We start from the raw sequence: 27,537 nt of genomic DNA, 5'->3' as shown, positions 1-27,537 counted from the left end.
AAATAAACTGGTAGCAGCCTCGAAACAAATTAAAGTAAGAGGTACTTTATGAAATATGCAAGTAAGGCATGGAAATCCTTGCTAGAAAATGTGGGTGCTAAAAGCTTGCATAGGTTCAAAAAGCAACTGAAGTGACTGAGTGAGTGTTCAGGAAAGCAAAATTCATTAAGGAATATTAAATACAAAGATGATGACTGGCTCAGTAAGTCTGTGAGTTGCAAACTGCTGGCAGCTGGGAGAATATTCTTGGGTAATATCATTCCAGGCTTGCTCTGTTTGTTACCTTCTTCCCCTGACATCTGTCATTAGCCACTGTTCTTACTGTTCTTTTCCCCAAACTAAATGCCCCAAATGTGGGTGGGACTAGAGAAGAACTGGGGAAGAGGGAAAATAAATGATTATTGGGGACAAAAAAAAAAAAAGAGGGGAAAGAAGGTTAAAGGGTAAAAAGTGTAGAACAAAGGGAGCTACTAAGAATAGTACTCTGATGGTTACCCATTGCTCCTTGGATGTCTCCAAGGGGGTGGTGGACACTGCCTAGGAATGCTGTGCTCAGGAGTGTTGTAAGAGGAGGGACTAGAAATGGGTCTGACAGTCATTAGAATCCCTCCCTCAAACTTCCTCCTCCTTGTTCATCCGTAGCTATTTTTGCTATGGTCAGAAGGAGACTGGTGAAAAAATCCCACAGCTAAGTAGAGCTTCAGCTGGGGAGGATAGAAATAAAAAAAGCTGGGAGAGGAAGAGTAGCCAGAACCTCAGCAGGAGGTTCTGGGGGAGCTGGAAGAGGCAGCCTGATGCACTTTATGTACACAGAGAGACCTTTCAGGGGCACTACCCCCCCCCCCAAAGGATTGACAACCCACAGACGGCACTGAGAATGTGCCCAAGCCCAATAATGTCCCTGGTGGACTGCAGATTTAGTTCAGAGAACAAGCTGACCCATCAGGCCATGTGGCTCTCTTTGATACTGTGAGTTCCCCCTTTTGTTTCTAGGTGGGACACAGGGTCAAGGAAGTGGACCAAGTGGCCCGTAAGCCATGCAGACATTGGCACAGCCAAGCTAGGAGGCTCATCAGGTGGGGGTCAGCACAGCCGCTGCAGCGGTTGCGAGGGGAGAAATGGTTGGCGAGGCTCATAGAGCAGACTGATGGGCTGCTACAGAGTTAAGTGAACCTTTAGATTCATCTGGTAAGGTCTTACCTTCTGCTCATTTGTCCCTGGCACAGTAAATAATCCCATTTGTTTCAGAGGCATGCAGAATCAAGCCCACCATAAAAATCTGTTCCACAGATTTCAGTTAAAGCTCAACAAATGTATTTTTAATTATAGACAATATATAGCATTACAAATGGATCTCATTAATTCTAAGTGGCTGGCTGCTTGGTCTCTGTAGCTATTGTTCCTCCCTGTACCACTGCCAAAGATAGAAGCATGCAGGTAGTATTAAATGTGATATAACATGTAAAAAAGGTATAATTTAATACCATATTTATATCCTCAGAAACATTATAGCCTACAGTTATGGGACTACAGATAGTAGTCTGTTTAGGTAATACAAGCATTTCCTGGGATCTTGGCTGATTCATTTATAGTTATGCTTTATTTCTGCAGTTGGAAAATGAGCATAATTGTAAATATATGTCACAGTCCCGTCAGAAGCCCTTGTAAAGCAGTCTAGAATCCTCAGGTAGAAGGTACTATAACAATATAAATCATATCATTGCTTGGATCCAGAACATGGTTTAATCATTTCCTCCTTTACCCATTTCTTTTTTTTTGGTGGTTGTTAACTAAGGTCAGATTCTGATCTCGTATACTGTCAGGCAAATAAGGAATTATTCTTTGGAATTTGATGACATTACACGAGGAGGAAACTAACATAAATGTGCTCAGGACATAGTGTGGGCATGAATGAGGCCAGGACCCCTTTGCTTGCTCAGGAAAAGGACATTACCCTCCATTTTAGACCAGAACCTAAGCCTAACTTCAGAAACTTCTGTTTCTTTCCTTTGAAAGCGATGTATTAAATTTCTTGCTAAAGCATCTATCTCTAATTCTTGAAATCTCTGCTGATTGTTTCATGCCACAAATGGCACTGAAGGAGAGTTATACTCGCCTTCTAGAGACTGGATTTCTTCTCTGTATACCCAAACACATATTAGGTCTCTCACCTAAAATGGTATTTTTATCTCCTTCCATTTGTATGGACTCTCTGTAGCAGTGTTGGCCCCTTGCTTTCATAATTAATAGATGATCTAGAGATTTGGGATTATCTCCCCATGAATTCCCAAATCTTTTTCCTACTCAGTACCAAGAACTGTCCTTTTTATTTACTGACTATCATTACCAGCTGCCACTCCAAGGCTCTGCACATCTTTTTCCACACTTATCTGCATTAAACTGCAATTTGTCACCTCTTCCAGCTTGGCTTAAATAATGTAAATTCTTCTTATCTGATTGCATTGCTGCTCGTTATTTATGGTGCTATGCCATGCAATGTCATGTGCAGACTGGGGAATCTTCTTTTGTATGCAGTCATGGAGATCATCTTTATAAATAATGAAAAAGCTTACAGTTGTGATTATACATCTTCTGTGCAATACCTGTGTATCCTTTGTCTCTCTAACACTGAAAAGACATCTCAAAGGCATGCGTAAAAGAAACTTTGTCTTTTATCCTCATTCTTTTCATTGAAATTTTTGTTTCCTTAGACAAAAATCAGTCTTGTTCATCTGGGAGTTCCTACTCTCTTCAGATTGTATAATGCGAAGCCCTAGACACCACCTTTTCTCTAGTTAGAGACAGGGTAACCTGCCTGCTTAAGCTTACCAAGCCACATCCTGTGCACCTTTCTCATAGCTTCACAAAAAGGGAAACTGCAGCTCCTAGAAATTATATAGTAAATGTAATTATCAATGAGGGTGTTCGAGGTGTTGCTACTGTTAATAAGATGTTTTCCGTCAACACCAAGTCCCTGTGCCAGCACAGTCAGTACAGTTCTGTTTTGCTGGAAGGGCAGGTTTATAAGAGGGAACGTTGAATGCAGCAGAGCAAAGTTCCCTTAAGTCTTTCTGCACTGCAGCAGATATAAGCGTGGTCTATGAGAAAGAGCCAAGTGACTCCCCACTGCCTGGTGCCCTCGCTCCTGGTGGACTGATGGGAACTCACTGTAGCCTGCAGGAGTGATGGCAGCCTTGTAGTGGATCTCAAGAGCAGAGACGTTCCCTTTGGGGGGCTGACCTTGTTGGTGTCATGGACGTGTGTGCTGCTGGGTTTTGCTGATCTGTCTGCAGATGCGGAGATTTGCAGCCTGGCTGCAATGTGAACAGAGACAGCAGTTGACACATCAAATGCTTGAGAGGCCAGTACTGCACCATCTTGTATTTAACTTAAATCAAGGGAAATATGGCCACACTGTGCCATATTCTGTGGCTGTGATTGTAAAGTAAATTATACAGGAGCACAAAACATTCCTGGGCCCTGGGATTCAATTATCCATACTCTTACATTGTTAACATGGTCCCTGATATGGTGTTGGGCCACTGGACTGCTCTCACAAACAGTTTCCAGGCGTGATTCAAAAATTATCATGGCAAAAGACTGTCCTAGTAGACCATTTGGATGTGGCCACACAATATCAGAGGATGAGAGTTACATGGTGTGGATGCTGGCCATTTTGTGCCAGGGAATAGTCTTGGCCATGTTTAATTTATTAGTATACGTGTAGCCTCTGTATCTAAAGACGCTTTTGAAAAGGCTGTATTCTGTGGAGATAAAGGAGCATGAAGTTTCCCGTACAATACCAGACAGAGGAAGAAGAGAAGCTGTGCTGGGAGAAGCTCTGCCCTAATGGGTCACTGAAGTGAAGCAAAATATGTGTTTGATTTTCAAAGGTGCAACACACAGATTGCCCCAACCATGCATGTCTGAAGTGCAGACGTCCCTTCAAGAGCTCAGAAAGAACCAAAAAGAAAATGAGGAACACAAAATCCATTTGTGGCATGCTGGGAAACTTAGGGAAAGATTGTTTCCATGGCAGGAGGATCCTCATGTCTTTTTTTTAAGAACAGACCAAAGTTGCACTGTTCTTTATTAATCTTAACAAATGCTGAAGTGGCAATGTGACAGCTGAGTGACTGGGCTGATGGGATGTACATGGTGGAGTCAGACAGTGTAAGTACTTAGCACTGTCTTTTGCCTGTGACAAAACTCAAAGCTATTGCTGACGCAAACAAGACAGAGTTCACTGAGCCATGCCCTGTGACCTGAGCGTATTTCATACCACATTTTACTGAGCTTATTAAATTACATCATCTAATTAAATAAGGACACACTCTTGATAAGGGTAAGTTCTTAGAATAATATTGTTGGTGTTTGGTTACAGTACACTTATACTAATTCCTATTATTGCTAGAAGTGCAAATTAGTTTTACTGCTGTACAGGGTTGGGGTGATGAGCTAGTAAAGGAAATGTTTCCGTACTCATTTTGCCATTACACAGAAAGAAAGAGGGACAGCTGTAAAAAAGAGGAGACCTGTGAGCTTTAACAGAATGATATTTTTTAAAAATTGTTTCCACTGCTTTTTCAAAACAGTGTTTCACTGCTTGTAGAAACAGTAAAAGCCATTTCCACACAATGCGAGTGATGAGACCTGATTCTTTTCTTATTTGTGCTAATGTGAAGCACTGAAACCTACAAGAATTGTGAAAAATGGATAAAGAGGAGAATGAGGCCCAACATACTTTCCTGACCAATTTACTCCCAGCAATGTTTCCCTAGGATTTTTTGCTGAATGTGACCAGGAGACTTCCACTAAAACATATTCTATATTTGTCTCATTTTGGCTCAGTCTGTTTATCCTGACCCTCCAGATTTCATTTCAGCATTATCAGTTAAATCTCTCATATCTGGAAGACAGATCCTTTAAAATGCTTAACAGAGGGTTTTCATATTCTCTGGGCACTGTAGAAAAGCTTCTAGCTTTACATCCATCATGCAAAAGCATGTATGCGCATACGCATTGGGAGACCGTAGAGTGTTTTGCACTGTAGTGTTTTGTGGCTGACTACAACAAAAATGTATGTCTGCCACCATTATTTACAACTGTAACAGTGAGAAATTACAAAACCCACTCTTCATTAACCTCCAGTAAGGCTGTTCCTGCAGCCATTTGGGTACATTGATGGAGTGCTAATACAGCTCAATAGCCCTGGCCAGCCTGTCTCTTGTGTGAATGCAGCACAGTCCCTGCCTCCCACCACTACACAGCACTTGTGCGACAGAAGGTGCTGAAATGATTGATGAGCAAAGCAGCTCATAAAGGCAAGCACAGTGCCCAAAGCAACAGCTGTCGAGCCCCATCCCTGCAATAATTAGATAAACGAGCCCCAAATGAAATCTTACAGGCAAGAGGAGAAGGAAGTGATAATATCACCGCTGTCAATCTCTGATTGCTTGTGTCGCCTCATTCCAGCCTCTGCTTGTGGTTATTAGCATTTGACGCAGCCTACCTCTCCCATCTTCCATACTTCCTTCACTCCCAGGCCTCCAGACAGACCCCTGCAGGCACAGGAGTCACGGGAGCGTCAGTGGCTGGGACCGGACTGTGGTTTCTTTTTTCTTCTGATGGCACCAGTTGTGCTTCCCAAGCCTGCTGAACCTTTGTCCTTCTCTGCGGAGTAAGAACCTAACAAAAGGGCCATGGCAGGTCACAAATTGAGCTTACCAGGGAGAAGTCCTGCAATTAGCCAATTCTTTCTTCAAGAAATAGTTGATGTAATTATAGGGATGCAGAAGATAAAGAAGCAGAAAGCAAGGAAACATGGTTCAGGCATCTGAAATTGCAGTAGAGACAATTAAAAGATCTGTGTATATTTTTACCATACAGAAGCACAGTGATACTACAGCAATTTCTCTGTATGTTCCCTTGATGCTACTTAATGGTACCTATGAATGAACAGTGAGTTTTTAGTGCCAGTAATTACCATACAGAGAGAATTTTGTGAAATATATATCTATAAACACATAAATTTTTCACAAAAAAAATTAAAAGAAACCCTGTTGTTAAAAGCTAAACAGTATACTTCTGATTCCACTTTCATTTGCACCGTTGCTTATCAGGAGTAATATTCTGCAAGTCAGTGACTGTAAACTCATTCAAAAACAGAATAAATCCTGACAGGTAGGAACCAAAGTCCAGAGAAGTAAATGAAAGGGGTGCTGTTAGACTGAATAGTCCTCAGATCAAATTCTATGAGCTCAAAGGAGAAAACACATTAAAAAAATGCTTCCAGCATGAGCAGAATTGAAAGGTGAAGTTACGTCCTAGAAGAGGCACAATAATGACACAGAATGAGCGACCTTTTCCTTTATTCACTCTCTCCACTCTTAAAATAGGATAATTCTTGCTGAGTTCAGCCAGATTTGCATGAGTGTAAAATTAGATCAAAATTATGCCCAGTTTGTTTGTTTTACCAGCAGCACATGTCTCAAGAGTGTGCTTTTATGTTTTCCTGTAGAAACAGTCAGAGGTGCATCTAAGGCTGCATCTAAAGCTGATCACTGGGATTCAGATAAGAATTTCTGGCAGACTGAGTGGTCCCATAATCACAAATGGTATCTCTTAAAGCCTTCAATTACAAGAGATTAGTGGAGAATTGTAGCACTGAACTAAAGGAGTAATGACACATAGGAACTGAAGCATAAGAACTGTTTTCTTCTTTATAAGGAGAAGTTCAATTTATAGTTTATTTAAATATAAATCGCAAGCATAAAGTATTAGAGTTCTTCAACTTCACTGTTCAGTTAGTTTCAAATTAACTGCACTGTATTTCTGATTTCCCCGGAGCAGCACTCCGATCTTCAATCTGTCTGTTCCTGAAATTGAACTGAAGTCTTCTAAGTCCATTAAATTCCTGTGCTATCCCCATAGCTGGGTGAATTACCACTCTGCCATCTTCACGCTGCCTCCCCCATGGGGTGGTTTGCAGGGGCCAACACTGATTCTGAACCTCCCCTTGCTACCCCCATTCATAAATTGCATGAAAAGCTGTGAAATGGGAGAATAGGAGGCCATGTTTTCCCATCGTTTCTAATGCTGTAGCTTAACTGATTTACTCTTTTCATAACCACTATTGGGAAATGCTTTGCATGAAATCCTTGGTTTTAGGTTACAGGCATAATAATGTTTAATTATGAATTGCCTATCTGATGGCAACTGGCAGTCCTTTAAAGCCTGTTAACAATACCACTACATGTATCAGTACATTCATATGCAGTGAAGTAAGCTCTGACTCAAACAGTTTTAGAGATGGGGAGTGTGAAACAAAGAGAGGGATTGTATCACTTTAGTTTACAAAGGTACTGCAAATGAAGCACATCCACGAGGAAGGGTCGTAGGTCCTGAATCTCCATCTGATTCCTTCACCTCAAGCCTGCCTGTCTTCTCAGACTATACCTCTGGCTCAGATGTCTTGTAATCTGTTTTAGGCTTCTTACTATGCTTACTGCAAAAAGAATAAAGTTTTTAAAGTGTGTGGTATTCTCCGCTACCTTTAGGCAGCTTACAGCGTAGACATCTGCATCTCAGCTAAGCATCTAGACTCCTGCAGTAGTATTGAGAGAGGAAGAAGCACTTGTAGAAAGACAATTCATCTTATCCAAAAGGCAGGTATATAAACCAGGTTGTGTGAATTACGTGCTAAAAGGTCTAGTTCTCTCCATTGCCTACAAAAAGAGTCAGACAATGGGCTCTGATGGAGACATCTACTGCCAGCTGGTCTGAACTGAGGTGAGAGGAATCACCTGTGATACAGCTGGGCCAAAGTGCACAGACATCTTCATGCCAGCTGCAAACAAACTAGCCTCAGCCAGAAGTGGTCCACCTATCAGGGTAGCCACATACAATCAATATAACATTCTTCTGCCATAACAAATAGGAAACATTAAATCTCAAAAAATAAATCCCCAATACACGGGAAATACAAATGTTTGTGGTAATGGATTTTTTTCTTGAAAAATGTCTGTGTTTGCTAGAGTTGAGGAGCCAAATGGTCATAAAGTTTATGCTGTTAGACATCTCCTGGGACTCTGCGTTAACTCTTTGTTGTAGTGGTTCATTCAGTTTATTTGATGCTAGCAAATCTTTAGGATTTCAGTTAAATTGGTCTTTTACTCCAGGGAAAGAGAAACCTGATGCCAGAGCTTCTATCACTATAGCTGTTGGAAGTTAGAAGGATTTGCTGTATTACTTCAGCAATAAGAAGAGACAGGTATTATTCTGATTTTGTGTATACAGGTTTAAATCAGGAACAAAGGCAGTGATGTTGTGCTGGTACAAAACAGCTGTAGTTGAAGATAAAATTAAATGTCCGTATAATTTGAGGCCAGAAAGGACTGTTAGACTGCCTATATATGATGGGTTGTTAAATTTCACCCACATTCCCTTATACGGAGTCCAAAGACACTTAGCCCTGGGGTATTCAGTTAACTCTCCTTTGCTCACACAGTTATCAAGGGTCTGCAGGGCACGGATTCATAGCAGGCAAAACCACACAAAAACATCTAGGAAAAATACATTTCTAAAGCAGAGCAAGTATTTTATTTAAAGTATTTGAAGTGTTGCATTTGTTTTGGTTTTCAGCAGATCAACCTAATGTTCTGGATATTGGCATCTGTTAAAAATGTGGGACATGGTAGAAAAAGCAAAATGGATCCAAAGTTGAAAACAGGAAAACAGTTCAAGACTTACTTTGCTTTTTGTTTTCTTGCTTCTCTAGGACTCAGTGTTGTGCTCCCTTCTTTCCCTGCTAACTTGGCTAGTGCCTCCCTTCTGCACTGCCAGGAGACCTAGAGTTGCAATAAACTGCCAAACTGGGCCAAGCTCTCACGGACCTACTGGGGGGTGTTGCTGCCTTTGTCTGCAGCAGAAGTGGCCTCTCCTTAAGGCTGAGCTTAGAAGAATGCTTCTGGTAAAATGTTGGAAGTGGCTTTTTCAGTTAGGGATCAGGGATTAGGTTTCATAAACAGCTGAGTTGAACAGTTGAGAACCTCCCCCTCCCAGCAGTGTTTTTCTGCTTTCCCTCAACTAATGGCATAAAACAGACATAACTGAAATCATGTGCACAGATTCTTGACCATTTCACCATTTAATGACAACATTATTTCCTTGGGTTAAAATATTTGGAGTCAAATTACCACTTTGACTCACAAGCATATAGAGAAGAGATCACAAAAATATTGAATAATCTCATTTAAATTCTGGTCTCATTCCATCGACTTCAAAGGAGTTGTGTCAAAAATAAATTTGCCCAGGCTTGACCTCTCGAAGTGGCTGATTCATTTTCATATTGGATGAACTTAGGCCAGCATGAAATGAGACCTGCTTACAAAGAGCACCAGTCTCGATGAGGCTGACAGGAACTGCAGCCTTGTCTGAGTTTTAGGGCTACAACTTCCTACCAGCGTGAATCTGCCAATCCAACAGCAGCTGTGCTCTCATCCTGTGGTGAGGTGACCCTTCCTGGTCACCTGCATGCCACACTTGTGTGGGTTTGATACAAGTGACATATGGTTAAGGAGAATTTTACTGTAAGATCTGTCTGGTTGCTGTCGTGAAAGTCAATCTGCTCCAGGACAAAGTAAGTACAGCTGTGGCTAGAAGATGAGAGTTGACAGAGGAGTGACATTTGCCCTGTAAAGTTCAGGAACTCGTGTCTCCACAGGTAGTAAATTTATGGTAAGAACCAAAGCCAGACTGATTATCTTCAATTTTACTTGTATCTAAATTGCTTACTAACTGGGCTAAGGATGCGGTATAACCTCATTAAATCCCTGAAGATGTATCTTAGTCTTAGAAATAACACCTTATTATGTAGCCATTTAATGAGTTGTGAGCTAACGTGTTTTAACAAATCTTTTATCGCTTATTACATTCCACTCCCTAGATGAGCATTTCAAAAGCTGACCATTAAAACAGGGCTCTTTTCACAACTCTTTGATGATGACACTTAGAACTGAGCACTTCATCTCTTTGCATTTGGATTAGAATCGGAAAGGTGTGAATTACAGATCTGGCTTTTATGTGCTTGCTTTATTGATCAGGCTGCTTCGTAGAAACCACAGCAGTTCTGGTAGCTTAGCAGTCTAGATTACCTTTCAGCTTTCTTAATTGGTGCAGTTAATTTTCAATTTATATTGAGAGTGAGACAAGGTGATGTAATACCTCATCGTTGTACTTGAGTAACATGGGCACTAAAACACAGCAATGTATTTCGTAATTATAAATACACAAGTTGCTTGTTGAAGTAGACAGAGAAGAGTTCTGGCTCTATTCACTGTGCATTTTGGGCCAAAATCTGTTTATAATCATTTCTGTGTCTTCACTGACTTCCACTGAGCCACTAGCTATAGTAAAGCAAGTTAAGATTTGTCTCGGTGTAATTGGAAAGTTCATTCAACGTGCCAGACTAATACATCCAACATACTAATCAAATGCAGTCATATTTCTGTTTGTTTGCTGACAGGTCAAAGTCATGGTGCGCATTTCTTCCACCTTTGCCAGAGACACATCGGAGTCCAGCTCTTTCTTAAAGGTTGATCCCCGTAAGAAGCAAATCACGCTCTATGACCCGTTGACCTGTGGAGGTCAGAATGCCTTCCAGAAAAGGGGCAACCAGGTTCCACCCAAGATGTTTGCTTTTGATGCAGTTTTCCCCCAAGATGCATCACAGGTAGGCAAAGTATGATCAAAATAGTTATCTAAACAATAAGGTACACCAGAGCCAAATTCATTCCTTCTGCAACAGCAGTACTTTCAGTGGAGTTAGACCAGGGTTGAATTTGGTTTACCAATATCGTCAGTAATGAAACCAATTTATTAAATCATATCTGAATAATATAATTTTCTGCTTTCTTTAATATTTACTGTAAATAATTGCTCTTAGATGTGTATAGGCAATAAATTGTGCTAATGATATAAATGGTGTCTAGTAGGTGAATCTTAGATATCAATGGGTCTCTGTATCTTTTAAATTTGTTATTTGGTGTTTATGACGATCTGATCACAACTGCAGTTCTTCAGTGCAATCCTCCATTCATTAAGAAGTCAAGGATTATTTATAGAGGGTTTTCTTGTATAGTTCATGATGGGGGGAGGGGGATTTTATCCACATGTGCCTATTCACATGTATATATTCTGATCTCTTATTTTTATGAAACTCCTTCAGTGGTTTGATGAACTGTGTTGCCCAAATATGATGAAGAGGACAATACAAGACTAAAGTAACATTGCAAAATATAATTACAAAACAGTTCTGTGAGTCTGGTTCTGTATTCATAAGCTAAACAGAGCTGGGACACAGGGTTAGCCTAAGCATTGGCATGTAGTCAAATCATTAGCTCAATTCCTGACCCAGTTTTGGCCCAGGCAGCAGCACTCTGCCAGACTAATGTCTGGACACGGCTCAGGAGTAGGTTGGACCAGGGACCATCACCCACAGGCTGTTTTGCTGGGCTGCCCTGTTTTGGGGAGGTAAGAGAGTTCAGATTATAAACAAGAGCCGTGCCATACCAGTTGGCACGGTCACTGTTTGAACAGTCCTTTTTCTGACCCATTTTTTTTTCTATTATAGTGGTAGCTTAAAAGTACCCATGAACTCAGAGAAGTTACGTGATTTATTATCAAATGCAAACTGCTTCACATAAAAGCCTAAACTCTGCTAATTCTGATTCAGTTCCACCCAGTACTGATAGGCTGTTACTGCAGAACCACTCTATACAGTTCAGCATGCCTGAATCTTAAATCTAAGAATGCTCAGCGTGAATTTGTATGACATACCTCTTAAAATCACAGAATCACAGAATGGTTGAGGTTGGAAGGGACTTCAGGAGATCATCTAGTCCAACCCCCCTGCTCAAGCAGGGTCACCTAGAGCACATTGCACAGGATTACGTCCAGGCGGGTTTTGAATATCTCCAGAGAAGGAGACTCCACAACCTCTCTGGGCAACCTCTTCCAGTGCTCTGTCACCCTCACAGTGAAGAAGTTTTTCTTCATGTTCAGATGGAACTTCCTGTGTTTCAGTTTGTGCCCATTGCCTCGTGTCCTGTCGCTGGGCACCACTGAAAAGAGTCTGGCCCCATCCTCTCGACACCCTCCCTTCAGATACTTGTACACGTTGATAAGATCTCCTCTCAGCCTTCTCTTCTCCAAGCTAAACAGGCCAAGCTCTCTCAGCCTTTCCTCATAAGAGAGATGTTCCAGTCCCCTAACCATCTTAGTAGCCCTTCGCTGGACTTGCTCCAGTAGTGCCACATCCCTCTTGTACTGGGGAGCCCAGAACTGGACGCAGTACTCCAGATGTGGCCTCAGCAGGGCTGAGTAGAGGGGGAGGATCACCTCCCTCCACCTGCTGGCAACACTCTTCCTGATGCACCCCAGGATACCATTGGCCTTCTTGGCCACAAGGGCACATTGCTGCCTCATGCTTAACTTGGTGTCCACCAGCACTCCCAGTTCCTCCTCGGGAGAGCTGCTTTTCAGCAGGTCAACCCCCAGCCTGTACTGGTGCATGGGTTATTCCTCCCTAGGTGCAGGACCCTGCACTTGCCTTTGTTGAACTTCATGCATGAACTTCAATACTGCTACAGTCTTCAGGATGGAGCCTGCTACTGCTAAAAGCTAAGAAGATTCATAACAATTTAGAGAAAAATTAAGAAATGTCATTTAAGTAATACCTAAGGGGCTGTTTTTTCACCTTACGTTCCTTACTCACCTGCTGGTGGAAATGAATTCAGTCCATAATTCAGGAAATAATAGAGCTTGTTAAAAATTCTCAATATTTGATTCTTTTTAGCCAAAACAAGTGTTTTTTTTGTAAAATTCCCTTAATGGGCAGTTGTAATAAATTAGCCACATCCTCTTACAGTATGTGTATTTTGTCTAACCCCACAAAAGATTTTGATGCTTTAGCAAATGAAACTTACTTGACACAGAGCAGAAGTCCTGCTTTATGTATTTTTACAAGTAATGTCATTACTATCAACAGTATAGGTCACATGAATGAGACAAGCAGGCTTAGGCTTTTTGATACTTCATCAATTCTGTTTGGAGCACTGATGACATTATGACCATTCATGCTGAAAATACTCTGCTGATTTTCCTTATTATTGTTAACAGTAATTTTTTTTTTTTAATTTCTTGTGACAGGCTGAAATATGTGCTGGGACTGTGGCTGAGGTGATCCAGTCAGTGGTCAATGGGGCAGATGGCTGTGTGTTCTGCTTTGGCCATGCCAAACTTGGTTGGTATTGTTAAATTTCTCTATTTGAGGAGCAAAATTGCTAATGCTTTAGATTAAGGAAGACAAAGCTTCATGAGTCCGTGCATAGTAATTGTATTTGAAAGGGGTATGCTGTGTGCATGACCTTGTACCGCACCTTCACCTCTCATTTGGACATCTGTTCACTTTGTTTTGCATACTGCTTAAATCTTGGACAGCAGTTCTTTGCAACAGAGACTGTTTTTGAGTTGTTGCTTTGGTCAGTCCCCTGCTTACTAAAGCAGTTTTTAGTATTTTCTTCAACTTAATGAATGATCCCATACTGGTCTGCAGTTTTACAGATGTGCCTCATATTTATCAAGCTGTATAAAGGCTGTGAGTATCCACTCAAATATATGATGTTTGTGATGCCACTATTCAAGTGTTGTGACTGGGCACTCAAGTCATATGATGTATGTTCTGTTTCCTGTTTAGACAGTTCACTCATTACTAACCCTTTAGTATTCTTATCTCCAACAAGTACTGTTCTAATGATTAACTGAATGGTACCAATGGATCAAAATTTACTCTTTGCAAATGCTCACATCAACAGCATTTCAGATGCTCATAGAAAGAAAATATAAAGGAGAGTCATCCTCATCATCACATTCTTTTGAAATAACTGCATTTCCAGAGTAACCTTATATTCTGTTCATCCTTATCTGGAAGTATTTTGAGACTACTGGCTCTTTAATGAAGAGGGCTGCACTGCAAGTACATGTGAAATGATCCCTGTCCTTTTCTATCTCAAAGAAACACAGATGTACACACACAACTTTAAAGGATACTTCTATTTTTCACATGATAAAGGAGGACAGACAGTATCAGGCCATGGTTAGCCCAAACTGCAGGCAACAAAAGCTAGAGAATACTGAGTGCTGCAGTGCTGCTAGCTCTGGTACAACGAATGGGGCAGGGCCACCTGTTCAGCTAATCACAAGGCTCTTCTGGACCACTCTCTAGTAACACATGTATGAACACTTAGATGTTTAACCCCTCACAACCTGCCTAACACTAAATGGCAAATGAGATGGCAGACAAAGCCACCAGATAACGGCATCTCACAAGTGCTACACAGGAGAGGTGGCCTGGATAGGGGTTTGCTGCAGTGCGTTAGCTGAATCTCTGCAGTTGCTTCATTAACCCCACCAACATAATTTCCCTGTCTCTAGACACACCCAGACATTGCACAGATACCTGCGTAAAAATATTTTCTTTGCTGACCTTTTTCCACTTAGATTCAATATATGAACTGAAACAAGGTAAGAAAAGCTAGAAGTACTTGCCTAAAATTATGTATACCTTTATCACTTGGTTTATAAATATGGGAGATTTGGAAAACTTGTCTAAGTACATTATATGTAGTGACACCTAAAGCAGCATAAAATAGTGCTCTGTGTCTGTTCTTAATCAGCAGACTTTTGCAGCAGAGACAAGCCAGAACTATGACTGTGGAGTCAAATAATAGCAAACTATGGGAAGGTTTTGACACCGATAAAATATTTCATGTTGCAACCCACGTCTGCACCAAATAACTACCTGAACCTTTTTTTTTTTTTTCCTGGGTAAAATTACATCTCTATGATCTTGGGGCCAGATTTATGTCAGTCCCAAATTCAGTGTAATATAGTGCTTCCAAGTAAAATGGTATCCAAAGTATACCGCACCCACAGTATTTAAAGCAGGGATTTTTAGAGGCCTGGGCATTCCTGCTGTGTTCAACTCATTCCACTGTTCCTCCTACATGAGAGGTTGCAGTGTAGGGACCTGCGGTACTCTGCCTGGGGAACTGAGGATGTCAGAGGACTTTCCACCTTGTGCAGTGACAGCATGAGAAAATGCATGTTTCAAATGCAGCTCAAGATGTCATCTGTGCGTTTTAAATGCTGTCAGTTGTCCTTGTATTATTTGTTTGCCTGCCTGCCTGTCTTTCTTCCCTTTCTGACTGTTGTTCTTATTGTAGCAAAGGAGTTGTTCTCCTGAGGCTGTGTAGGATAATCTCACTAGGCAGAAGGCTACGAAGGTCCTGGGAGTGATGTTGTTATCTTTTCTCCCCTCCCCATTCCTGACAGGGAAGTCATACACCATGATCGGAAAGGATGATTCCATGCAGAACCTCGGCATAATCCCTTGTGCCATCTCCTGGCTATTCAAGTTGATTAATGAGCGCAAAGAGAAAACAGGAGCCCGCTTCTCGGTCCGAATTTCTGCAGTGGAAGTGTGGGGGAAAGAAGAAAACCTTAGAGACCTGTTGTCAGAAGTGGCTACAGGCAGCCTGCAAGATGGTCAGTCCCCAGGTGTCTACCTTTGTGAGGACCCCATTTGCGGCATGCAGGTGAATCTGAGGTTTACATTTTACACATTGAAACAAGCAATGTGATATTTTTTTGAGCTACTGAGATGGTTCAAAATCAAGAACTACCCAGAGCATAAAGTTTATAGACTTGAAAGTGTTTACTTTAAAACATACAAGAACTTTATGACCTGCAGCTGCAGGGCCATCTGCTCTCCTGGCCTAAATATTTGTACCTCTGGTATAACTGATGTTGCGCGGGGGCCTGTATTTGCAATAAAACGTGAAAACATTCAGTACAAACAAAAATTCACCTCCTTCCAAAAAAAAAAAGAAAGTGTGATCTCTCTTTTGTAAAACAACAAGCTGAAATATTTACAATACTGCACAAATAGCTGGAGGCCATTTATATGGCTGTTTATCTCTTTATAAACTACATTATTTATAGCACTTACATTAGTAATGTTGTAGGAAGCATTAATCGCTACTTATTAATTGCTGCCAAGAAGTAAATTCCTGAGCTGGGCAAGCCAAGAATAACTCCAACTCTCCTCAGGTTTGGAGGTTTAGCAAGAATGACTAACTGGCTCATGTATTTTCTGGGTAACCATTAGAAAGTCTCAGCAGCCCTAGATTTTTTTTTTCTCTGGGTGTGGGGAGAAGAAAGGCCTGTTCTTTCCTTTTGCAGTCTGTGATGGAGTGAATCTGGTTTTTGTATGAGTAGATGAAGAGAGGGCAAACTAGCATGATGGAGCATGGATACATTCCTTCAGCCTTAAAGGCAATGGCTACTTTTATCCAGAAATTGTAGAGCTCCACCTACCCAAGAGTGGGGAAAAGGAGGGAGGAGGGAACAGACCTACAGGATGATGTACCCTATTTCCAGCTACGAGGATCTAGAAATCATGTTTTGCTTCCCCCAAAATCATGAATCATGAGATTTTAAAAAGTAATAAACTTTGTGTTTTATCTCTTTGTATTATAAGCCTTTTAGACATACTTAGATGGCAGTCTCAATCTTTTGTGTTCTACCCAGGAACTATAAAATTGCTTTTAGGTTTTAAATTACAATTAGGATTGTCATTCTCACTTGACCCGTGGTGTTAGTGCTTTATGAAATACTTACAGTATCATTAGCGATCTCACCTCCTGGTATCCAGTCATGAGTGCAGTCCAGTGAGCATAAGATAGGCTCAAGTCTTCAGAGTTTCTGCTGGGAAGATATATGGGCCAGTTATGATCTGGATTAGTATAGGTATCAATGTTACATAACTGTAACAACTATCTCCTCTTTAGAGCTTAATTCTTCACTGAAATATTTAAGCACAATAGCAATAATAACAAATAGTCCATTGTTGTTGCCTGTTCTCACATACATACAGAGAGAACAACCATATACAAGTGAACCGTTTTAGATCAGTGCAGAAAAAAATAGCTTCCATGAGAGATCTCTGTCTCTCTGCAATGTCACAGACTGAATAAAAGTGGGAGCAAAAAGGCCTTTTTATTTGTGTGCCTTTAGAAATGTAAAGGTACAAGATATAGTGACATTCTGGAGTCATGCGTCCTGCAAGTGAATTCTCAAAATCCTGAGAAGAAAAGTTCTGTGAAAGGCAGGATATTATATTGTAGCCATACAGATATGCAAAATCAGCAATGTGTACAGCAAATGAATAATCACCATATGCCATTCAGTCTGTCATTGGGCCTTTCCAAGTATGCATATTTTCTCATTGCTTACATTAGTGAAATCACTCTAAAGACTGGCCTGCTTTCTGCTTATTTTTTTAACTCCTTATTGGCCTCTTCTCTTTTTAGAGAAAACTTCAGCCTTTAGCTGTATTATGTGATTCATTGCAGAACCTCAGCAATATCCCTCCTCAAGCTGATTAATGAACACAAAGAGAAGACAGGAACACTGCCTTCTTTAGAGAGAACTTAATTTTTAGCTGTGTTACATAGCTCAGAAACAAACCCTCAGAATGGGAATTCCTCACTGAATTTGAGCCAGACAAAACAAATCTATCCTATGGGCTGTGGGCCAGCTCTGCATACCGCCAAAGCTAATGCCATCAGATTACACCATCACATGTCCCTTCCACAGACAGACTAATCTTAGGTGACATGAAGCACACATGCATACCTAACATTGTCGTGGGTTAATAATATCTGCCCTCATATGCTCTCTATCGCTTTGGAGAGATAAGAGCAATCTGGTGACTGTGATTGAGGTCCAGCAAATGTGAGTGTATGTACATTACCTGTCCTGTTCCACTTAAGGGATTGCCCTGTCTCCTGAGCAGGTGCATAAGCTTACGGGATGAAGGGGCAAGGAAATGCCTTCTCTTCTGTGCTGCTCCCCACATGCTCTGGGGGCTGAACACAAGCTTCAGTCCTATTATTTCCCAGGTTAATCTACAGACTGCTCCCTCCTAACACTTTCTGAAGGGTAACACATACTCCTGCCCCTGCCTGCCTGCAGCAGCTGTGGATTTGGGATTTATGTGTCTTCCACAATTGTTTATTTCTCTCTTAACCGTAAGGACACAGCAATTACCACAGCAGGCAGTGCAGCAAAACCAACAAACAAAAACGACGGCAAAAATAATGAGCTCCAGTGAATGGCTTAAAATTCTAGTGAAGGAGCGAACTTACGCATCTCTGTCCAGCCCCCAGGACAGTTTCCAGCTGTTAGATTTATGCATGACAACTGCCACTAGAGATACCCCGAGTAGGAACCCTCAAAACCCTGGATTCATTTGTAGGACTCCTGAAGGACGTGGTACCGTCACTCTCAGTGTCAGCAGGGATGAGTAGCAGGTCTGATTCAGTAGGACATTTCTTCCTTTTCAGTCCCATCAGAAACCAGTGTATCAGTGGTGTGCTTTGACAGCAGTGTATTTTCTGATAGTGTTGAATTCTGCTGAGGTTTCTAGATGATTTTTTCTTTATATTAACCTGCAGCTTCAGAATCAGAGTGAGCTCCGGGCCCCGACTGCAGAGAAGGCTGCCTTCTTCCTCGACGCAGCTATTGCCTCCCGTCGCAGCAGCCAGCAAGACTGTGATGAGGAGAATCACCGCAACTCTCACATGCTTTTCACTCTGCACATCTACCAGTACCGAATGGAGAAGAGTGGCAAAGGCGGAAGTAAGCTGTTCCCTTCTTCCCTCCTGTTTCCTCAACTGCCTCGAAATTGGCTTTAAATGGGCCTTTAAACAATGTTCTCTAGGGGTGAAAATTAGCAGAGTTCTCCACTGAGAATGGGGTAGGCCCATTTACACCAGCAGGCTATTTACCTGTTTAGAAAGATCCAGCAAAGGCCACAAATGACTGAAGGTTATTAATATCAGTTGTCAATGTAGTTGCTTTTGTGGAGACATTAACAGTTGGTTCTCAGCATGATGTGGGCCTCTACATACAAACAAAAAACTGCTCTTCAGACTGGCTTCTAATATTGCTTTTATTGATAGCTTCACTGCTGAGGTTACAGATTAAAATATTGTGGAGATGGGAATTCCCTGTCACCCTTATGTTAGCTATACTAGTTCAGCGCCTAAGTAGGGCAGAGTCTGCAGAAGCTGAGGCCAATGCACAAACTGGAGCATTTCTTGGAGATGCACGATAATTTAGTTGCTGGCCCAACTACAGGTATGCAGAACTCTCCAGTGGCTCTTCAGAAAGGCCCTGTGCTGCGGGTCTGCTCCCTCTCTTTGCCATACATGCCTTCAGTGACTCGTGTAAGTCTATATGTCAGTTTTCCTTTTGTCAATGAAGAGAATGACACTTCTGCTATCTGCCATGTCTACTCACATATTCCTATAATTTTCAAAGGTTTCATTTGATTTACACTGATTGTATTAGATTTCTAATTTTTTGTTATATTTATATTCTGCTTCAAGTCTCCAAAGCCAGATTTTCCCATTGAAATAAAAATTTTTTAATTAATCTTTTTTTTTCACAGAAAAAATGTTTGCTTAAAGAGCACCAGAGACATCTGCTTTTTCAAATTTGTGGGCTTAAACAGTTCTGCAAAAATAGTATCTATTTCAGCTTCTGGCTCTGCGTAGGTTATTTGTAATGAAGACTAGACTGCAAGCTATGATGTGTAGTGGGTGGACACCACTGCAATATTAATGTCTAATGTTTGAATGCAGAAAATTTACATTGACTATATTTATAATGTAAGAGAGAAAACCAGAAAGTTGCTCTAAATGGAAATGCAGTTTGCATGTGTTTAAGTAATAACCCCTGTGGAATTGGCAGCCAGAAAACTCAATTAACTAAAGGTTTATTAATTAACCACCCTGCAGTGGAAAGGAAGACTGTGAATGCTCAAACTGACTGGTTGTTAGGAATAAAGATGGCTGATTTTGAGGGGATTATTATTACAGTTATTTAATACTCCAGGCTTTTCACATACATGCAAGTACATGTGCACACAGTCCTTTCTTACTATTTTCAGATGCAATTAGTAAAAGGGAAAAAACTGTTTTCCTGTGGTTATAATGACTCATTCTAAAAAAAAAAAAAAAAAGACATGATCCTGTAGGCTTATAACGTGAGATACTTTGTCCGCTGCCTGCAGTTATATTTTCGTCTCTTGGCCATACTACCTCCTGTCTTCAAGTTTCCATATCTGAGTGGCCTCATAAGCCAGGCAGGGTCAGATCTCTGTGATAATTGAATGAGGGGGAATTCCAACTGCTCAGAAAGGGCGCCTAGTGATTATCAGTGTCTCTTGCTGTAATGAAGGACTTTTCGGAAAACAACAAGAAGATAGTAGAGATACAGATTCCAGTAAAAGGATTAAAAAAAGAAAAAAGGAACCCAGCTTCTAGAGGGGCAGAGATTAGAGGGCTGGCTAATGTACGGTTTTGTTCAAAAAAAAGACTGTGAGAACAACACGTTGGTACTGTACTTATCTCCTGGTAAGATTCATTACCTGGAATGTCATGAAGCAGGCTTAGCACCATTGAAATAAATGGAATTGTGGCAGAACTGGCACATTCATTTTTCAGCTGTCAGCTCTGCAAAGTCTCTGTGGCCATAGACAAAAACAAGTGTTAGGATCTTCCACTTTTCTTGCTCTCTCTATAATTGCCAGGCACATTAGCTGAGAACTTGCCTAACAAATAACTTAATTTTCAGATCAAGCAAGTGGATCTGTCATCCTAAAAACATGCCTTATTTTGACTTGTAAATTAAATAGAAATGAAAGATCCGCTCCTTTCTCTTGTTCTGGATTTCCTCAGCCTACATAATAGGAATATATGTGCAAACAATGTGACTAAAATTTGAAAGACAGTGATTTCTTTTGTTTTCTTTTGTTTCCCCAATGTCCGGTAATCTTAGCAACAGACATATTTATTATATGTAATTCAGTAAAGCCACTGGCAGTCATCAGCAGCAAGTAAGCACATTTCCCTGCTTTTCTAAGCAAAATCATTGGGGAATACTCACAAAAGGTAACTTCTAGCAGTCTTAGATTCCCACTCTAGTCAGAGGGAGGCAAAGGTCCTGCGACCCTCTAGTCAGAGGGAGGCAGGTCAGAGGGTGCAACTGCCCCGGGCTGTTCCCTGGGGAAGCCTGACTTTCTGCCCCAGCACAGCTCTGTAGCATGTGTAGATATTTCCCGGTGAGCACCATCGATAGCAGACTGCTTAAACTTCCATGGGCCTGTTTAATGGGTTGGAGTGTAATCTAGGGACTATTACAACATTTTGAATATCTGGCTACTAAAATTAACTTCTAATCAGTTTCTTTTTTCTCTGTTTCTTTTTTCTTTCTTCTCTTTTCTCTCTTTTTCTTTCTCTTTTTTCTTTATTCATGTGTCTTTTTCTCTTTTTCTCTTTTTTTATTCTTTTGTCATTAAAATCTATTTGTAGGGGGGTTTTTTTTGTTAATTTTAATTATCTTCTACCTGCAATTGAAACAGATTTATAGTTTCTTTGAACTTCATCACTGGTTTTAACACATTGTACAGAAAGGCTTTACATTTGTAAGGAAAGTTATGGGTCATGCAAGACACCGGGTAGTAGCAGTAAGCAGTGAACCCTGTGCTTTGCAGTGCTTGCAAGATGGAATCTCTCTCCTTATTTTTTCAATGTAGGTTAACATCTTTTAAGTTACAGATAAAAGTTACGTGTCTTCAGTAGCTGTATGATTTCTATATTTATCTATTATTCATATTAGACTTTCTGTCTACAAAGAGGTCTGTGAAATGATATGGTCATATATCACCCACTTGTCAATATGTAGAAGCTTTACAAGTGTCTTCTTCACATATTTACATGCAATTATTTCCTGTTGTGTATTTCCTTTTACCTCCTTTGGCACCTGGCAACTCTAGGGTGCATGCCCACATACCCTGGTTGGGTATCACAGCTACTGATTGCAGAGCTATTGAAGAAGCATGTCTGTGACAAGAAGGCATGCCAAAAACAATGAGTAATATCTGCAGACCTCAGATATTTCCAATGTCTCCGTCATATAATGGCTCCCATTGCCATCTTTGCTTATGAACTGGCCTCCTTGCACCCCCAATACCATTTTTTACAAGATGCATAAGTTGAGGTGCTGTCTCAAAATGGCTGTGAATTTATTTGCATAGAGGTAAACTCAGATGTGAAAGTATTTACAGCTCCTGTTTAAGGAGCCTAAAAATAAAACTGTCTCTTCCTAGATAATAGAGAATTAGAAGCACTTTGGTCAAGAGTACGTAGTCCTCATTCCTGGGTTCATCATGGAACCATGGATTTTTCATGAGAGCAAATGTCTGTTAAACAGCCATTTTGGAAAACTGACCTTTTTGTCTTTTTTAATCCCTTTTATATGAAAACACTGCTGCCTTCCTCTATTCACATCCAAATGTTCATGTTTGTTAAGAAGAGGAGCAGCCTTTTTTCTTCATACATAGAAAGTTATAGTCCGTTTCAGTCAACAAAGCTGTTTGCACTCCTGCTGCACTTAGCTGGCAACTGAGTTTATTCCACATCTTCCAGACCTGAGTATCCACACAGAGATACTGCCAAGGTTGCCTCTTCCACATACCGTATTCACCCATACAAATTGCTGTTCAGTAGATTTATTAAATGATATTCAAACTGGAATCTTCTGCACGTGTTGCAAGTTCACAGTACATTAATTATTTCAAAATATATTCTCCCTCTTTGAACAACATTAATGTAACATAGGCAACTGCATGTGATTAACCTATGGGAATGTACAAACAATCCTTTTACTACAACTTCAAATGGATTTGGTAGAAAGCTGTTCTGAAAATCATTTCTGTAAAACTGTCAGTCTCTCCCTATTTTTTGTCTTTGTCAACACCACTACGCTTAAAGTGTAATGATATTACCTTTGAACCACCAATCTTTTGAACTGGACCAGGCAACAAAAAGCAAATGACATTCAGTCCTCAATGTGTTTCACTAGAATAGATTCTTCTTCATTGCTGGTGCTCTTCCTTATATACGTCTCATCTAGTTATCCTGTTTTCCTGGAATAAATAGGAGTTTTCTGTGAAGACAGTGGAGCTTCAAACATGAAGAGGTGAAAGTATCTGTAGGGAAGAATCCTTATTACTGAGGATGATGCTGATATCAGAAAGGAATCAACCTTATGTAGATTGCCGAGAGGTTTCAGGTAGAAAATGCAGCTTCTCACTTGTTTTAGAGAGAAACAGTGATAGAAATGTAAGTTTCTGCATTGATTTGCTTTTCAGGGTAGATTCATGGTTTGAAGTGGCACTATTAAGATTGGCAATGCCAGTACTGGAGTCTGTTCTTTCCTTTCTTCCTTTCCACTTCTATGCCTGAGCATCCACCTGTAGTTCAATTCAAGTTCACAACGTTTGCTTCTTTGTGTTGTTTCCTGGCTCAATTTGTCAACCATTTTGTCTTTTAGTCTTTAAAGACAACAAACAATGATAACAACCTTGCAATTGCAAGCAGTGTATACTTGCAAGGTCTAGAAGAATATAAAGGTAGAACTGAACTATGATCTCCAACTTCTTTGAAGATTTAGGAATAAGTCTTGGTAGTTTTAGTGAATCATATGAAACATTATAAAAATTCCTTGAAAAGATGCTCTTCATATCTCAGCTCTGCATCACACAGTAACAGTTTATCAGCTGATAGCCTGTGTCTGCCATGGTGTTCTAGAAGGGTTTAAATAGTCTTCCTAAATACTCCTCTAGAAACAATGAAAAGTTAGTGGGAGAAGAGATGTCATAAGTATGGCAAACCTTTTGTTAAACCAAGTGGTAATATAAAAGTATATTGTCTTAAAGCAAAGCTGAATATTTCACAGAATGCTACAGCTTCTCTGGATGTCCAGTCTTTGAGGTGGGAAAGATAAGAGCCTGTAATTTTCTGAACAGATGCACAGCAATCACAGACAGTAACATAGCACCAACTCAGATACAGGCTAATAGAGCTATATTTAAAAAAGAAGGCACAGTGGTGACTCCCACAGAGTGAAACCTGCAGGGGCTGTGAGCTCTGAAAGCCTTGGCAATTTTTAAGCAAGTCAGTAGCAAACAGCAATGTGCAGCAATAAAGGCTGAAGGGGAGGTAGCAGGACCCCTACAGCTTGCTACTGCTAACGTGACTTAGGAGAGGTTTCTGGATTATCCCCTCTTTGCAAGTAGTGTCAAGTCTTTTGCTTTCCTGGGAAACTGCTTTTAGAGCAGTTGAGAAGATGCACATACTAACTGTTTGCTTCCTTTGCTTATGGCAGTGTCTGGCGGTCGCAGCCGCTTACACCTGATTGACCTGGGGAGCTGTGTGAAAGTGCTCAGCAAAAACCGGGAGGGGAGCTCGGGCCTGTGTCTCTCCTTGTCAGCACTGGGCAATGTCATCCTTGCCCTCGTCAATGGCAGCAAGCACATCCCGTACAAGTAAGTGATATTCTATATTACACCTAATGAGAGGATGCATGCTAGCTGTTTGCTTGTTTGGGCTTGAGGCAGTTTTGTGGTAATCAGGACAGATGGAAGACAGTCTTGAAATACTAGGGTCAGTGCAGTCCTCTTGGGGTAAATAGCAAAACTTGTCTAAGGCTTGTTGCCACATGATCTAACCTTGTATTTGCTAGCCACACTGTGTTTGATATTCAGGTTTCATAGGAGGAAGCCTGCCAGAAAAGAACCCGGTTTTCTTACAGACCTTAGGGATTGAAATTAAGCATGTTGGCATTTTGCTTTCTAGGGATGTTCAAAGTTTTTTTAATATCTCAAGGCATCTGAGATCCAGTTTCAGTATTACGCTGCGACAAAAGTTGCTCCTGTAGTGAAACACTATAGAGAAAATTATTTTGCTGTTTATTATGTTTCTTGAAAATGTCTATCAAAATCAGTGTACATCTTTGTGATGAGATTAATTCTGTGATCCAAGGTTACTGTACATTTTATTTTTTGTCTGGTTTGAATCCAAGTATCAAGCTTTCACTTGCAAAAAGAAGTAGGCCTCATTTGTCACACCAGACAAGTGGCCTTTGCTTCTGCAGGTAGTTTCTGTGAAATTAGAGGAAATGTTCACATAGTGGGTATGTTTTGTCCACATTTCTCTTCATTGTTTTCTCAGCCAATTTGTCATGTGTGCAGGTCTGAAAGCAAGTGTGAATTCATTACCCAACCCAGACAGTCATGCAGCCTTCCTTTTCAAAAAGGTTCTGATTTTGTGAACAGTATTGCTTTTCTCTAGGCTAAAGTCTAGGCAGTAGCAGCTAGCATCACAGGCAATGGCTTTCAGTAGCATCTTCTAATCGAAGTCCTAATGAATGTCACCATTTGTGAAGGACATGTTTATGAAGTCTGGGAGTGGGAACAATAGGATGGCATGAAAAATGAACCAAGAAGGTCATTCACAGCACATATTTTATTCCATAAATTTCACCTTTTTTGCTATTTTAAAGGATGCAAACAGGTCATTATTTTCTCATGTTCATTCAAGAATGTAAGGTATTGATAAGTTTTACTTACTTGGTTTTGTCTTAGTCTTGAAAATTAAAAATGGTTTGAGTTTGGTTATAATTTTTTTTCTGTCATTGAATATATGCAGTTCTCAGTGGAAGACTGATTTGGAAAGCTGATTTACCATTTATTTTCCAAAGTGTTTGGCAGTACGGGCTTAAAATTTGCTCTTCAAAAATATTCCTATTTCTGGAATTCAGTCAGATTCTAAAGGGCCAAACAAAAGCAAATAGAAATATTCATGAACTACTTTGTGGATCATTTGCCTGGTTGTAATGTGAAGATAGTTTGAACTCTACACTTGACAAAATGTAGCTTAAACTATGCTTATCAAAAATCTGTTTTCCTTCTTATCAGTTTTTAAGGATTAAAGGGAAGGCAGACTGAAGGAATAAAGAAAAGATGTTAGCGCTGCTCTCTAGACTAGAACTAAACATATAAAGAATAGTTACCAAATACCACAGCTGTCTTTTCTGGCAGTGCCTGACCGGGAGAAAAGCGTTACCAAAAACGTCTGCCACTTGCTGCACCAGCAATCTCTTTCTGCGGGGTTTCGCAGCTGTTGCACTTCTGAGTGTACACAGGCAGAGGTGCCAGCACACTTGCTCATCACTGGGCCTGTCTTGCAGAGAGAAGATAAAAGCTCTTTAGGTCAATGTCTCCTCTTGAATCTGCTCCTGTAAGACAAGCATAGTATATGTATATAGATGTGGTTTGTCATCTGTAGAACGGGCACAATGTCTCTATTTCTAAGGAGGACTTTTAAAATGTAAGTTGAAAGACATGCTGACAATTTTGGAGCATATTGTCTCTGATTCTAGCTGGGAAGAGTGCAGAAAGCATTTTTTCCCCGATATGATCTGCTCATGAGCAGTGGAAACTTGGGTGCTTAGGTGGGTGCAAGCACGGTTTGCTCAGTGAAGCAGCCATACAGGTGTGCGCTGCTCCTCGATGCAGAGAAGAGAGGAAGGAGGCAGGCACGTGTGCTGCGTGCTGGAGGAGGCTGCACGTCCTGTAGCCTGACATGATCTCTGCTCTCATGCCTCAGAAGCTGCCAAGTGATGAATTTCAATAGCGCCTCTTATTTAGAGCAACTGCTAGCCTGGGTAACTGAGATCATTTCCCTTTCTTTAAGGGACATTCTCTTTCATTGGGAAGGGTAAAATAAAAACTTTGTTAACTACTATTTTTGAGAGGCACTGAAGAATAACACCATGAGTGTTTTCTCATGCGACAGTGCTGTGCAGTGTGTTTGGCGTCTCAGGAAATTTCCATAGAGCAGCAGACAAAATGGAGCATTTTTCTCTGTCTGAGCTGTTAAACAGCCATTAAGTATTTTATGGCAGTCTGTCAGTAGGCACTGTATGGCTTCCTGGGAACCTGCAACTCACAGTATCTTAGAACAATGTAGACATCATATTTTTCTCTTACTGCAAAAATGTAATTCTCTAAATTCTGAGATGCTATAAGCTGTCAAATTCCATTCAGTGCTGCATCCGACCTCCTATCTGGCAGTAGTAGGTGTAGAGAAAACTGGTTCAGATTCGTAGCTAGTATAAGCAGAGGCTACTGCATTGCCTTCAGTGAGCTCTGTGTTTATGCCAGGAGTGAATTTGCCTCTCTGTCTGCAGTCTCTATGAAAAACACATGCTGGCATCCAGGAATTTTGCTTTTGTTTTCTATTGTTATCCATAAGGCTATGGAGCACTGGAAGCCAATAAGCTGGAATCTTTTTCCTCTGGGGGGGAGGGGAAGTTTGAGAGCAGTAACACAGATTTATATTAGCTTTAGCATAAACTTGTCTACTAGAGATGTAAGAAAGTAAGGTAGAAATTCTCACATTAAACAAAATACGTTGATTTGTTTGGAGATCTTGTCTCGCAGTCAAGCTACATTCTGCATGTTTCTGAGGAATGGGCAAGAATCCCTATAATGGGCAACCACAT

At 40.7% G+C, this 27,537-nt stretch overlaps 1 protein-coding gene across 1 annotated transcript in view; it reads left to right on the top strand.

Moving 5' to 3' along the window:
* The window catches only part of KIF26B (kinesin family member 26B), a 306,974-nt gene that overhangs the window by 224,421 nt on the left and 55,016 nt on the right, over window positions 1-27,537 (top strand). The window contains exons 6-10 of the mRNA XM_067293330.1: window positions 10,526-10,732; window positions 13,210-13,303; window positions 15,394-15,656; window positions 18,579-18,762; window positions 24,358-24,517. Coding sequence (XP_067149431.1) covers window positions 10,526-10,732; window positions 13,210-13,303; window positions 15,394-15,656; window positions 18,579-18,762; window positions 24,358-24,517 — 908 coding nt within the window. The remainder of the gene's footprint in view (window positions 1-10,525; window positions 10,733-13,209; window positions 13,304-15,393; window positions 15,657-18,578; window positions 18,763-24,357; window positions 24,518-27,537) is intronic.

Source organism: Apteryx mantelli, chromosome 3 (assembly GCF_036417845.1).
Source record: "Apteryx mantelli isolate bAptMan1 chromosome 3, bAptMan1.hap1, whole genome shotgun sequence".
Classification (NCBI taxonomy): Eukaryota; Metazoa; Chordata; class Aves; order Apterygiformes; family Apterygidae; genus Apteryx; species Apteryx mantelli.
Note: the sequence above shows the minus strand (reverse complement) of the source record. Positions and strands in the feature narration are given on the sequence as shown.